The 14,881-nt window shown below is 42.0% G+C and overlaps 1 protein-coding gene across 1 annotated transcript; it reads right to left on the bottom strand.

Moving 5' to 3' along the window:
• Window positions 1-4,455: 4,455 nt before the first annotated feature.
• On the bottom strand, window positions 4,456-8,059 carry LOC106576288 (kelch-like protein 42). Its single transcript, XM_014153378.2, has 3 exons — window positions 6,817-8,059; window positions 6,479-6,672; window positions 4,456-6,292 (listed from the first exon to the last, which is right to left on the bottom strand). Exons 1-3 carry the CDS (start codon window positions 7,578-7,580, stop codon window positions 5,841-5,843), a joined length of 1,410 nt encoding a protein of 469 aa, XP_014008853.1. The 5' UTR covers window positions 7,581-8,059; the 3' UTR covers window positions 4,456-5,840.
• Window positions 8,060-14,881: the final 6,822 nt, after the last annotated feature.

The following is a 14,881-nucleotide window of genomic DNA, read 5'->3' on the forward strand; positions in this document are numbered from 1 at the left end:
TTTTCAGGGAAGTTAGGAACCAATATACACAGGCAGTTAGAAAAGCCAAGGCTAGCTTTTTCAAGCAGAAATTTGCTTCCTGCAACACAAACTCAAAAAAGTTCTGGGACACTGTAAAGTCCATGGAGAATAAGAAAACTCCTCCCAGCTGCCCACTGCACTGAGAATAGGAAACTCTGTCACCACCGATAAATACACTATAATTGAGAATTTCAATAAACATTTTTCTACGGCTGGCCATGCTTTCCACCTGGCTACCCCTACCGCGGTCAATAGCACTGCACCCCCCTACAGCTACTCGCCCAAGCCTTCCCCATTTCTCCTTCTCCCAAATCCAGTCAGCTGATGTTCTGAAAGAGCTGCAAAATCAGCCGGGCTAGACAATCTGGACCCTTTCTTTCTAAAATGATCTGCCAAAATTGTTGCAACCCCTATTACTAGCCTGTTCAACCTCTCTTTCGTGTCATCTGAGATTCCCAAAGATTGGAATGCAGCTGCGGTCATCCCCCTCTTCAAAGGGGGAGACACTCTTGACCCAAACTGCTACAGACCTATATCTATCCTACCCTGCCTTTCTAAGGTCTTCGAAAGCCAAGTCAACAAACAGATTACCGACCATTTCAAATCCCACCACACCTTCTCCGCTATGCAATCTGGTTTCAGAGCTGGTCATGGGTGCACCTCAGACACGATCAAGGTCCTAAACGATATCGTAACCGCCATCAATAAGAAACAATACTGTGCTGCCGTATTCATTGACCTGGCCAAGGCTTTCCACTCTGTCAATCACCACATCCTCATCGGCAGACTCAATAGCCTTGGTTTCTCAAATGATTGTCTCGCCTGGTTCACCAACTACTTCTCTGATAGAGTTCAATGTGTCAAATCGGATGGCCTGTTGTCCGGGCCTCTGGCAGTCTCTATAGGGGTGCCACAGGGTTCAATTCTTGGGCCAGCTCTTTTCTCTGTATACATCAATGATGTCGCTCTTGCTGCAGGGTGAGTCTTTGATCCACCTCTACACAGACGACACCATTCTGTATACTTCTGGACCTTCTTTGGACACTGTGTTAACAACCCTCCAGACGAGCTTCAATGCCATACAACTCTCCTTCCGTGGCCTCCAACTGCTCTTAAATACAAGTAAAACTGAATGCATGCTCTTCAACCGAACGCTGCCTGCACCTGCCCGCCCGTCCAGCATCACTACTCTGGACGGCTCTGACTTAGAATATGTGGACAACTACAAATACCTAGGTGTCTGGTTAGACTGTAAGCTCTCCTTCCAGACTCACATCAAACATCTCCAATCCAAAGTTAAATCTACAAATGGCTTCCTATTTCACAACAAAGCATCCTTCACTCATGCTGCCAAACATACCCTCGTAAAACTTACCATCCTACCGATCCTCGACTTTGGCGATGTCATTTACAAAATAGCCTCCAATACCCTACTCAATAAACTGGATGCAGTCTATCACAGTGCCATCCGTTTTGTCACCAAAGCCCCATATACTACCCACCACTGCGACCTGTACGCTCTCGTTGGCTGGTCCTTGCTTCATACTCGTCGCCAAACCCACTGGCTCCAGGTCATCTACAAGACCCTGCTAGGTAAAGTCCCCCCTTATCTCCGCTCACTGGTCACCATAGCAACGCCCACCTGTAGCACTCGCTCCAGCAGGTATATCTCTCTGGTCACCCCCAAAGCCAATTCCTCCTTTGGCCGTCTCTCCTTCCAGTTCTCTGCTGCCAATGACTGGAACGAACTACAAAAATCTCTCAACTTATCTCCCTCACTAGCTTTAAGCACCAGCTGTCAGAGCAGCTCACAGATCACTGCACCTGTACATAGCCCATCTATAATTTAGCCCAAACAACTACCGCTTCCCCTACTGTATTTATTTATTTATTTTGCTCCTTTGCATCCCATTATTTCTATTTCTACTTTGCACTTTCTTCCACTACAAATCTACCATTCCAGTGTTTTACTTGCTATATTGTATTTACTTTGCCACCATGGCCTTTTTTGCCTTTACCTCCCTTATCTCACCTCATTTGCTCACATTGTATATAGACTTATTTTTCTACTGTATTATTGACTGTATGTTTGTTTTACTCCATGTGTAACTCTGTGTTGTTGTATGTGTCGAACTGCTTTGCTTTATCTTGGCCAGGTCGCAATTGTAATTGAGAACTTGTTCTCAACTTGCCTACCTGGTTAAATAAAGGTGAAAAAAAAGGGAAGAAATGAATCCCTCAATGAGCATCGGTGTAATAGAACCTATTAAAATGGTAATATATATATATATATATATATATATATATATATATGTACATTTACTCATGCCTCATACATGTTTCATGTACTCAACATTTACATGTCAAACAGAGTATAATGTCCTTAAAATGTCTCCCTGCACAGAATATTGTTTTCACATATGCAATGAACCTGTTTACCGGTGTTTATTTATGTGACTGTCGGACTTTTCAAGGTGATTGATTGGAAATGGACTGTATTGAAAATCTAAATACTCAGACAGGGATATACTGCCACCTTCTGGTGATATTTTTCTTTAACCCTGGTGGATTGTTACATGGGGTTTTTGTCGAAGATGTGCACTCTCACAGACCACAATTTGCATAGCTGACATAAAAAGGTTGTATTTTAGCCTTGGCGCCAGTCTGTTTTTGCTCTCTTGCCAACTCCTTATGGAATTGTCTACAATGCCAAAAAGCATAAACAAATCTGAGACCAAGCTAGTTTTGTTCATGTAGTTTAAGAGAAATGTAATCTAAATGGATGTGTTTGGTGGGGGTTGCAAAGTGCTTTTAGCATTGATTTGTAGCTGTGTAGAATAGTAAACATAGTTGCACAAATGTTGTAGATTAAAATCTCAAAGGAAGCAGATGAATTCCAGACGTTTTAATGGCCACTATTTTAGAATTCTACTAATGTGCAGGGCCATTCCAATAGAATTCAGAATGATTTCCAAATGATTGTTTCCATAGAGACATTACAAACCAAGAGTGTATAAAAATATTGTTTTAATTCAAATAAGCAAAGTGTTGATTCACTGAAAGACATGGAGGTGGTTCAGCCCTATGCAGAGACATATCTTATGAAGCTGACATTCTATGCAGAAGACGATCCTGCCTTCAATTTAGGTAAATATTGTTTTTTTTATGTAAATTGTTAAATTGCCAGCAATTTATTTATTTTTTTGTCAGAGTTTATTTCAAACTATTTCAAAGTTCCATTCTTTGTTTCATGATTGGGCAGATTTCATGAAGGAAACATACTCCTACTCAACATACACAGCGACAGTGCGACTGACCAATACAGCGGAGAAGCCTCTGACACAGCAGAACCTGCAGTGTGTGGCCCTCAGCCTACCAGACCTCCACTACCGTCTCACAGGCCATCCTTATGCCTCGGGTCTCCTCCACCTTGCCCACCTCCAGACAGACCCTCTACCCCTGGACTATAGCCCTCCAGCTAGACCAACCCTGGATCCCAGAAAGCAGACATGGGACAGTGTCTCTCTGGAACATTCCACTATTCCCCTGACCGAGACCTCTCTTCCGGAGGGCCAGTTCCATGGCTCTCAAGGGGATAGCGAGAGCAGCAGTATCACTGACTGGTTCCTCTGTGACGGGTCATTTGTGCCAGACTTCCCAGGGAAGGAGTGGACCTCTGTGAACTACGGAGGCCTAGAGTTTATAAGGGCTTTCTCCCCAATCAGACAGACTGACAATGCAGCTGATATACTGGGAAGGTGTAATATCACCGATTACACTGCTTACGATCAGTTTGTCTTCTCTGTTGATGTGGACATCCTCAAGGCAAAAGATCCTTCAGGAACAGAGGAATCTAGTCCTGCCTCCAAAATGTTAGAAGAGAATAGTTTAGAAAGAGAGAAAGCTAGTCCCGCCTCCAAAAGGGAAGAGGGGAATAGTTTTGTAAAAGAATAGTTTAGAGGGGAATAGTTTAGAGAGAATGCTAGTTCTGCCTACACATGGGAAGAGATGAATCATTTAGACAGAGAGGACACTAGTCCCACCAACGAATGGGAAGAGCAGAATAGTTTAGGAAGAGAGGACCCTAGTCCCACCTACAAAAGAAAAGACAGCAATAGTTTAGGAATAGAGGCCACTAGTTTTGCCTACAAAGGGGAAGAGGGGAATCGTTTCAGGAGAAAGGCTGTTAGTTCCCCCTACATAAAAAAAAGAGAGGACAAAGTACCTGGATGTACAGAAGCGAGGACCAAACCGAAGACAGGGAAGAAAGATAACTAAATGATCCTTAAGGCTTTTATATGGCCAGACTATGAAAGTTTAGATGTGATTCAAAGTATTTTATGTAGCTTCAGGCAAAGCCTCCTACATCCAAAAAGGCACAATCACTGAATGCATGGTTTCAATGTTTTTACAATAAAACAGAACGACACCTACTCCCTGAATATTTTCTTTATTCTTTTAAGTCAAAGTCCAAGGCATCTGTCAGAACAAAACCAGAGGTGACAAAACAATATACAGTACATTAATCAAACTCCAACACATCTTTAGGAGCCAAACAACGTAGCTGTATTATCAGCAGAAAGCTTGTATGAACACAGTCTATCTCCAGAGAAAAGGTTTGTAAATCCCCTTTAATTAAAGGTAGACTCAGCAAAGTTACGTTGCCACAAACAGCACCGGAGATATAGAGATGAGCGACAGTCACACACAGTATCTGTGCACGGGTTCGCGTCACGCTGTTCACAGCATGGTAGCCAGGGCACCAAAATAGCTGAGAAGTCGAGTCTCAGGCTTCTACGCTTCTTAGTTGTGGAAATTGACCTACTATGTTGTTTACTTTTCTGCTTCATATCGCTGAGTGTCTACCTTTAAACCAAAACTACATTCTCATTGTGTTTCATCAATTTGTCCTTAACGTACCCTAGTGAAAGCTCTTTCCTGATAATTCAACAGGGAAAAGGGGGGGAAAAAACACAGTTTTGGTTGGTCACTTACAATTCAACTCTTGTTCATCTGTACAAAATCCCCCCAGGTGAGGGAGAAGGCACGTTCCTTATCCATTTCATTCAACTGTACTGCTGCTGAGCTTAGCATTTGTTTTCTAAACAATGTTCATAAGTTAAATCCAGTCAATGAATTACTCAATTTCATCCACTCATGATTCTACCATTTTTCTTCACACGCAAGAGTTAAAACATTTGTTTAGTTACAGTATTAACTGTGGTCCGGCATCAGCTTAGCATTTTATTTCAATTCTTCAAATCGCCCATTGCAAAACCGGCAGTGTAAAACCAAAGCCACTTCTTAGCTACAAAATTTCTTCAATATCCAATATGACATGTATTAAATCTATTACTAATTTGCATTAGCGTTTAAGGTTTGTAGTGAATACTAAGACGAAGATTTTTGCATATCGATATATTTTTAATGTGCAGTGTAAACAATAGGGAATGTTCTATATGATTCAAGTCTACTTCTAATCAAAGAATCCGAAAATGGATCTCGATAGTAGGCCAATGCTGCTATGCAAACTTAGACATTGACCCACAATGCAGGATTGTTATTTTGCCTGTGCTTGTAGCTACTTTAAGGTTTAAATAATGTAACAAGCGGTGTCTTTCTAGATTTTGTCCCACCAACGGGGATGTGGCCACACCGTGTCCTACTGCAGCCATCTACAGCTCTACCGTTACCACTTCTCTTCATGGGAGCTATGTAGCCGCAGCAGGCACAAACAAGCCTCTTGTGGCATATGACATAGTCTTTGGACTGTACGACCACTGGCATCAACTAAACATCCTACATTCCATCCGCAACGCTCATAGAACGTTGGGCAGATAGAGGGAGCAGAGTAGCATATTCTGGCCCAGCGCGGGGAAGCGTCTGAAGGCCTCCCAGGCGTCTGAGAAGATGTTGTACTTGAGGAAGACGCGGTGCTCCAGGCTGGTGGGCAGGCTGACGTCGCGCGACATAATATAGACGCCGTCGTTGTGCAGCGTGCACGTGAGGTTCAGGCCCGACTTGGAGGTGTTGTCCTTCAGGTGGAGCCACTCCCCCGTGGTCACGTTATAAGACTGAACCGTCAGCATGTCCTCCGTCTGGCTGGCCCGCCGCCCCGGACCCGGCTCCAGCTCGTGGGTGTACCCCCCTACCAGGTAGATGGTATCTTCCACCGAGAGCATCTGCTGCTTACGCACGTGGGCCGAGCAGGAGCGGAACACTGTCCAACTGTCAGAGGTGGGGCAGTAGCGGAGTACGCTGGTATTCCTGTCTAGTAGATACAGAGAGAGAAAAAAAACACCATTTGTTAAAATAATTTAAGAACCAGTTGATGTTTTGTCAAATGGACAAGCACTATTTGTGTAGCCTACAGTTCTTTATGTCTACTGTGTGTATACATTGGACATTTTAGAAAATGTTCTCACTTCTGCTGGGAATGACAATCACCCCCACTAACCTCTGGCAGTATATCCTCCCATGACGTAGATCATGCCCTGGCACTCGCAGGCAGAGAACTCTGCCAGGGGGTCGGGTAGTGACGACACGCAGGTCCACCAGTCCTGCTCAGGGCTGTAGCACTCCACAGTGCCCTGACACTGGCCTCCCACTGCATACAGCTTCCCTCGTACCGCCAGCAGCTTGAAGTTGGACCTGACCGGAGGAGAGACGGATATACAACAACATGGAGACATACTGTAGCCTATGTAGTTTGCTGGCTCATCATCAAAACAGATTGAAGATCAAGACATCGACTGACTGCATAGAGATCTATTCATATAGCTGACCTGTACTGACCTCTTCTGGTTCAGGGGGGCTACCTGGTTCCATTCATTTCTACAGGGGTTGTAGCAGTGTGCCGCTGAGATCTCCTGGCTGGTCATTCTGTACCCACCGACAATGAACAGGTAGTTGTCCAACACGGCTGAGCCGTAGCCTCTCACATTGACCATGTCAGAGGGCAGGTTGTTAGCGAGCGGCTTCCAGCGCTGCTCCACTTCCCCATACCTCAGCATGGACCAGGGCTCGTCCTGGTCTGGTAGGTCCAGAGCCAAACAGGTGAAGAGTCCGATAGCCACCAGAGTGGCCGTGCCTTTCATACGCATCTCTCTAACCTGGTGGCGCAGAGCAACAGGTAAGTCGCTGAACTCTGGTCTCCGCAGCATCGGGTGGTAGTGACAGCTCATATATCTGAGACAAGCGTTGCGTAGATCATGAGTTCCATATACCTCAGATAGGCTGTAGAGTTCCACACAATTCTCTTTTCGAATTTCAGACGAAATGAGTTTTAGGATAGAGGTGACTTGCAAAAAAGATGCAGTCTCAATGAGGTCTTCCAGGGTCTCGTTGACTACTTTCACTTTGGAGGTGTTGATAAACTCCAGGACCAGCTCGAGCCCTGGCACACTCAGCCCCTGCAGTTGCACTGAATCCTCTCTGGACTCGCGCATCCCAGAGCTGTACAGTGCACGGAAGTAGTCGCTTTTTTCTATCAACTTGCCTTTGTTGACGTTGTACGTTTTGTCATCCATGACAATTACGATTATTTGTTCGGATGACATGTTTAGTGGTTGGGTTAGCTTGATAATGTTGTCAAGTGATCTGTTTTGTTGACTGTCCTCTTCCGGCCTCGATCTGTTAATGACTGCCTGTCAGTTTACATTTCTCAGGCGCAGGGGTGGTCTGCAACTCCAGCCGCACCGCAGTCACCAGGCCTATATATGGTAATGTTCAGCCCATACGTCTGGATGATACCTGGATCATTTCAACACAGTTGAGTGTGCTAGCAAAAGCCTAAGAGTGACTTGGAAATCTAGCTAGCCACTTTATCTTTCAAAAACAGCGGGTATTATCTCGACGTACATCCAAATAATGTTTTTCAGGACCATGTGGTCATTTTTAAGATGTATATACTGGATAACACACTTTCTTTGCATTGTCGAGATAATCTGCAGAATGCTGCAGTTGGTTTTTGAGGAGAAATTGACCAGCATATTTCCTGTTTTGATCCCGTGGGTTGCGTCACTTGCTTGCTCAGCCGGAAACCACCGTTTTCTTCTTCGTGTAAAGACAATGCCATGCAGATTGGTACAAGATGTGTTGCTGCCACCAGCTGGCTTGGGGTATACTCTACCTGCACTCGACAGGTGCAAGCCACCCGTAGTACATGTTCCTATATTTTGCTTAACCAAATTTTCAGGGAACCAGGTACATTAAAACCAACAGTTTCCAACTATCAACAACATAAACTTGCAATGAAGTAAGACAGTGTATAGGGTGGCAGGTAGCTAGTGGTTAGAGTGGTGAACTAGTAACCGGAAGGTTGCTAGATCGAATCCCTGAGCTAACAAGGTAAAAATCTGTTGTTCTGCCCCTGAACAAGGCAGTTAACCCACTGTTCCTAGGCCGTCATTGTAAATAAGAATTTGTTCTTAACTGACTTGCCTAGTTAAATAAAGGTTATATAAATAAAATATAGCCTCTGTGGCACCCGACACACAGCTCATCCTGCCGCCAACCTCAGGCTGAGCCTACCCAACAGGAACATGTTTATTGGGGGCTGATGTAGGATACAGTATTTTACTGTTAACATAATGGCGATATGGACTGGAGGCAAGCACGGTGTATTACTGCCACCCAGTGATGAAATATGTAACTGTTTTGCACTTCGCTGAGTAGGCCTTTTGGAGTACCAATGATATATATTTGAATCACAATTTAACAGTAGAATAGTAGGAAGCTGAATCTGATACTTTTGTTTGTCATGACTATTTTGCAGCTCGATTTTTCTCTTTCTCAGGGGCACCTGTAAGTGGAACAGCAGGTTTTGGGGAGAGTTAAAACAGAGAGACTTTCTGCATTCTTCACCCTTCTGCTCTGTGGAAAAAACACTCATCGAGGGAGTACAAGTCTAGATAATGACTGATAGCGCTCTTCATGAATGCAGATGGCCATATATAGGGGCAGGCAGCTTGTGTGTGTGTGTGCGTGTGTGCGTGTGTGTTGGTAGGAGGGGGGATGGGTGATGACACGACACTATGGCAGACCACACTACTTAGACTGGGACTAACAGCAGATATTCACCCCTGCAAAGGGTCTACCCTATATGGGACCTATGAGCTGTACTGTCAGGTGTCCATATGTTGTAGACACTGCCCCAGAACTGTGGTTTGCTGCACCTCTACAGACAACCATCTGGCACCTCCTTCTCATGTACCAAAGCATAGAAATTTCCAGGGCGAAACTGCCTAAATAGGTTCTGGTTAAGGTTGCAAAGAGAGGGTATATTAGTGGTAACTTTCGAAGTTTACCAGTAAACTACCAGAATTTTGGTAACTTTCAAGGATTTTATGTAATTTATCAAAGGACATCTAGTGGCCCTTTTGGGTACTTCAGATTATCACAGGTGTCTGTAATTATATCAAGACCTCTGTGTGGTTTTATCACATGTAAAATATATAAAATAATAAAATAAGAGGATTTTTACCATAAACTTAGTCAATACCATTGGTCTTTATGTAAGGGTTTCAGCACAAAATATGCTTTATATATATATTTTTTACACACTTTCATTTATTTTACTATGTCAATATATCTGTGTTGTTAATGTTTTGCCGCCAAACTGGTGGCAGTTGTGAAAAAAGTCAATAGTTGAAAGAGTTGCAGAGTTAATAAAAAATGATGCCTGGTATTTCCCCAGTCATTTTGCATTCTACTTCATTGATGTCTCATCTTGCATCTGGCACAACTTCTCTTGAGAATCAGGATAGGCCTACAACTGGTTTTGTGTGGTTGTTAGCTGACAAGTCAGCAGCTCAGTATCTTCCTGGTGCTTCATTTAAAGTGGTGTGCGGTGCCAGGGTCTGCTGCTTGACCCAATGTTTAAACCATCTGTCTGCCTATTTAGCCTCCCCATTTTGACCAACCTTCACCCCATTCCATGTCATTGGACTGCTGTAAGATTTTTTTATGTTCGCCTAATCATTTATGGAAATAAACGGTAATATATTTTAACAGTGACCACTATTGGTAATTGGTCTATACACAGATGGTGGACCTAATAACAAAACAAATTGTTCCTGCTGTCAATTAGACCGAGGTAAAGTTGGTTTTATATTCATATATTCAGACTTTCATCAGACATTCAACAGACATTAGCCAAAATCCATTTAAAATTGTAAAAATCAATAACTAATTAATCGATTGTCACAGAAACATAAAAATATATATGGTTTATTCTATACATGCCTAGCATACTTTTACAATATTTGTTTTGAATAAAAATTCCAGTTTTGATTTGATGGAAATACATAAAATATTTAAAATGCAATTTAAAGCGGCATAAATCAATAACTAATTCACCATTTGTCACAGAAACATCAAACTTGATATGATTAATTCTATAAATGTCTAGCATACTTTTACAACCTTTTTTTTAGTAACAATTCTAGTTTTGACTTGTTGGAAATACATCAAATCTATCAAATGCCATTTTAAAACTGTATTAATCAATAACTAACTCACTGTTTGTCACAGAAACATCAAACTAGATATGATTTATTCTCTAAATATCTAGCATACCTTTATAACTTTTGTTTCGAGTAAAAATTCCAGTTTTGATTTGATAGAGGGCATGCAGTCTGTCTAGAGGGCGTGTGGTAAAAGTTCTAACGAGTCAGTTATACCCTATTAGAAGGGGCCTGGCATAACATTCTGCATCTTCAGATATTAAATTAGATTACGGGAAAAAACTATGGGATGAAGGGGTCAGGCCTGACTAACAGAGAAGACAGGTGGATGGACCAAGAGGATCAACATGGGCATCTTCACAGTGGAGATAAGGAAAACTAAGAGTGAACCATAACATACACTACCGTTCAAAAGTCTGGGGTCACTTAATAATGTCATTGTTTTTGAAAGAAAAGCTATTTTTTTGTACATTAAAATAACATAAAATTGATCAGAAATACAGTGTAGACATTGTTAATGTTGTAAATGACTATCGTAGCTGGAAACAGCAGATTTTTTATGGAATATCTACATAGGCGTACAGAGAGGCCCATTATCAGCAACCATCACTCCTGTGTTCCAATGGCACGTTGTGTTAGCTAATCCAAGTTTATCATTTTAAAAGGCTAATTGATCATTAGAAAGCCCTTTTGCAATTATGTTAGCACAGCTGAAAACTGTTGTCCTGACTAAAGAACCAATAAAAATGGCCTTCTTTAGACTAGTTGAGCATCTGGAGCACTAGCATTTGTGAGTTTGATTACAGGCTCAAAATGGCCAGAAACAAAGAACTTTCTTCTGAAACATGTCAGTCTATTCTTGTTCTGAGAAATGAAGGCGATTCCATGCGTGAAATTGCCAAGAAACTGAAGATCTCGTACAACGCTGTGTACTACCTTCACAGAACAGCGCAAACTGGCTCTAACCAAGAAAGTTCTTTGTTTCTGGCCATTTTGAGCCTGTAATCGAGCTGATAATGGGCCTCTGTACGCCTATGTAGATATTCCATTAAAAATCTGCTGTTTCCAGCTACAATAGTCATTTACAACATAAACAATGTCTACACTGTATTTCTGATCATTTTGATGTTATTTGAATGGACCAAAAAAATTGCTTTTCTTTCAAAAACCAGAAAATGTCTAAGTGACACCAAACTTTTGAACGGTAGTGTACGTATATACTGTATATATATATATATATATATATATATATATATATATATATATATTTAGCATGGGTATTGAAAGATACCAGAGGGTGGATAACAAAAAAAGCACTAATATAAGAAGTGGATGGAACATATGTTGGAACATGGCGCATATGTATACATTATGATTTGCCTCTGAACTGTATGTGAACCCCTCTGCAATCTACTGGCACTAACCGTTAAAAACTAAAACTTCAACCAGGCTGTCCCTATGTTATTTGCTCTCTTTCTCTCTTAAACTGCTAGCACAAAGCCTACGTAAAAATGTGGTTTTCACGAAAGATCATGAAAAAAATATCACCTGGCCCAAAACAGCTCTACATAATTCAGCAGGGAGGTGTGCAACTACCACACATTATACCCATTATACCAGTGGAGAAACTATGTCAACTACATAGGTATTACCATATCCCTTTCAACTCATATTCCTTGCAGAAAGAACTATTTGCAAACCTTTTAAAACGTCCAGAAAGACAGTGGTCTTAGAAGGGTATTTATACTTTAAAATACTTATTTTATGTGAATGGATGTGAATGAAAGAATTCTGCCAGTGTTTTAATGTCCTAGTTTCATATTTCTTTCTTTACCTCCAACTCTATTTCTCCAAGTGAGCCTATGGGGACCTTGGGGATCAGATTTACCATTATTCCCATTGATCAAACGTATAAGAGACAGACACTGCTCAAAAGGAGTTGTTTATAATATCTACACTCAGTTGCCAGTGTATTAGGTTCACCACCCTATTCACGAAAATAAATTGCTCCTACATACATCAAGTCCATAGATGTTATGTATTTATATCAAGTCAAAACTGGAATTTTTCCTCAAAACAAAGGTTATAAAAGTATACTAGACATTTATAGAATAAATCATACCTAGCTTGATGACTCTGTCATATTCAGTGAAAACGTTATTGATTTATATAGGTTTAAATGGCATTTTAGAGATGTTATATATTTCTATAAAATCAGAACTGGAATGTTTACTCAAAGCAAAGGTTGTAAAAGTATACTAGACATTTATAGAATAAATAATACCTAGTTTGATGATTCTGTGACAAACGGTGAATTAGTTATTGATTTATACCGCTTTAAATGGCATTTTATAGACTTTTTGTATTTCTATGAAATCAAACCGGAATTTGTATTCAAAACAAAGGATGTTAGATGCAAGACATTTATAGAATAAATCATACCTAGTTTGATGTTTCTGTGACAAACGGTGAATTAGTTATTGATTTATATCGTTTAAAATGGCATTTTATAGATTTTATGTATTTCTATCAAATTAAAACCTGGATTTTGTCCCCAAACAAAGGTTGTAAAAGTATGCTAGACATTTATAGAATAAATCATACCTAGTTTTATGTTTCTGTGACAAAAGGGGAATTAGTTATTGATTTATACAGCTTTAAATAGCATCTTATAGATTTTATGTATTTCTATCAAGTCAAAAATAGCTTTTTTCCTCAAAATCATTGTGTAGACCTCTGGCCTTTCTTTGGACACTGTGTTAACTCACCTCCAGACGAGCTTCAATGCCATACAACTCTCTTTCCGTGGCCTCCAACTGCTCTTAAATGCTAGTAAATGCTGGCCTTCCCTGTAGCTCAGTTGGTAGAGCATGGTGTTTGCAACGCCAGGGTTGTGGGTTCGTTTCCCACGGGGGGCCAGCACAGAAAAAAAAAAAAAAAAATGTATGAAATTGTATGAAATGTATGCATTCACTACTGTAAGTCGCTCTGGATAAGAGCGTCTGCTAAATGACTAAAATGTAAAAAAAAATGTAAAACTAAATGCATGCTCTTCAACCGATCGCTACCAGCACTTGCCCGCCCGTCCAGCATCACTACTCTGGACGGTTCTGACTTAGAATATGTAGACATCTACAAATACCTAGGTGTCTGGTGAGACTGTGCCATTAAACCCCTACAACTCATCCAGAACGCCGCAGCCCGTCTGGTGTTCAACCTTCCCAAGTTCTCTCACGTCACCCGGCTCCTCCGCTCTCTCCACTGGCTTCCAGTCGAAGCTCGCATCCGCTACAAGACCATGGTGCTTGCCTACGGAGCTGTGAGGGGAACGGCACCTCCGTACCTTCAGGCTCTGATCAGGCCCTACACCCGAACAAGGGCACTCCGTTCATCCACCTCTGGCCTGCTCGCCTCCCTACCTCTGAGGAAGCACAGTTCCCGCTCAGCCCAGTCAAAACTGTTCGCTGCTCTGGCACCCCAATGGTGGAACAAGCTCCCTCATGACGCCAGGACAGCGGAGTCAATCACCACCTTCCGGAGACACCTGAAACCCCACCTCTTCAAGGAATACCTGGGATAGGATAAAGTAATCCTTCTAACCCCCCCCCTTAAAAGATTTAGATGCACTATTGTAAAGTGGTTGTTCCACTGGATATTATAAGTGAATGCACCAATTTGTAAGTCGCTCTGGATAAGAGCGTCTGCTAAATGACTAAAATGTAAATGTAAAAAAATGTAAACTCTCCTTCCAGACTCACATTAAGCATCTCCAATCCAAAATTAAATCTAGAATTGGCTTCCTATTTCGCTACAAAGCATCCTTCACTCATGCTGCCAAACATACCCTCGTAAAACTGACTATCCTACCGATCCTTGACTTCGGCGATGTCATTTACAAAATAGCCTCCAACACTCTACTCAGCAAATTGGATGCAGTCTATCACAGTACCATCCGTTTTGTCACCAAAGCCCCATATACTACCCACCACTGCGACCTGTATGCTCTCGTTGGCTGGCCCTCGCTTCAAATTCGTCGCCAAACCCACTGGCTCCAGGTCATCTATAAGTCTTTGCTAGGTAAAGCCCCGCCTTATCTCAGCTCACTGGTCCCCATAGCAGCACCCGCAGCATGCGCTCCAGCAGGTAAAGCCAATTCCTCCTTTGGCCGCCTATCCTTCCAGTTCTCTGCTGCCAATGACTGGAACGAATTGCAAAAATCACTGAAGCTGGAGACTCATATCTCCCTCACTAACATTAAGCACCAGCTGTCAGAGCAGCTCACAGATCACTGCACCTGTACATAGTCCATCTGTAAATAGCCCATCCAACTACCTCATTCCCAAACTGTTTTTTTTTGTGCTCCTTTTCACCCCAGTATCTCTACTTGCACATTC

Source organism: Salmo salar, chromosome ssa17, assembly GCF_905237065.1.
Source record: "Salmo salar chromosome ssa17, Ssal_v3.1, whole genome shotgun sequence".
NCBI classification, from domain to species: domain Eukaryota; kingdom Metazoa; phylum Chordata; class Actinopteri; order Salmoniformes; family Salmonidae; genus Salmo; species Salmo salar.

Excerpts from the sequence above, each read along its gene's own strand:
- LOC106576288 (XM_014153378.2), bottom strand. The coding sequence starts at position 7,580 with ATGTCATCCGAACAAATAATCGTAATTGTCATGGATGACAAAACGTAC. Across the intron at positions 6,673-6,816 it reads GCCCCCCTGAACCAGAAGAG|GTCCAACTTCAAGCTGCTGG; the intron begins GTCAGTACAGGT and ends TCCTCCGGTCAG. Across the intron at positions 6,293-6,478 it reads GGGAGGATATACTGCCAGAG|ACAGGAATACCAGCGTACTC; the intron begins GTTAGTGGGGGT and ends TGTATCTACTAG.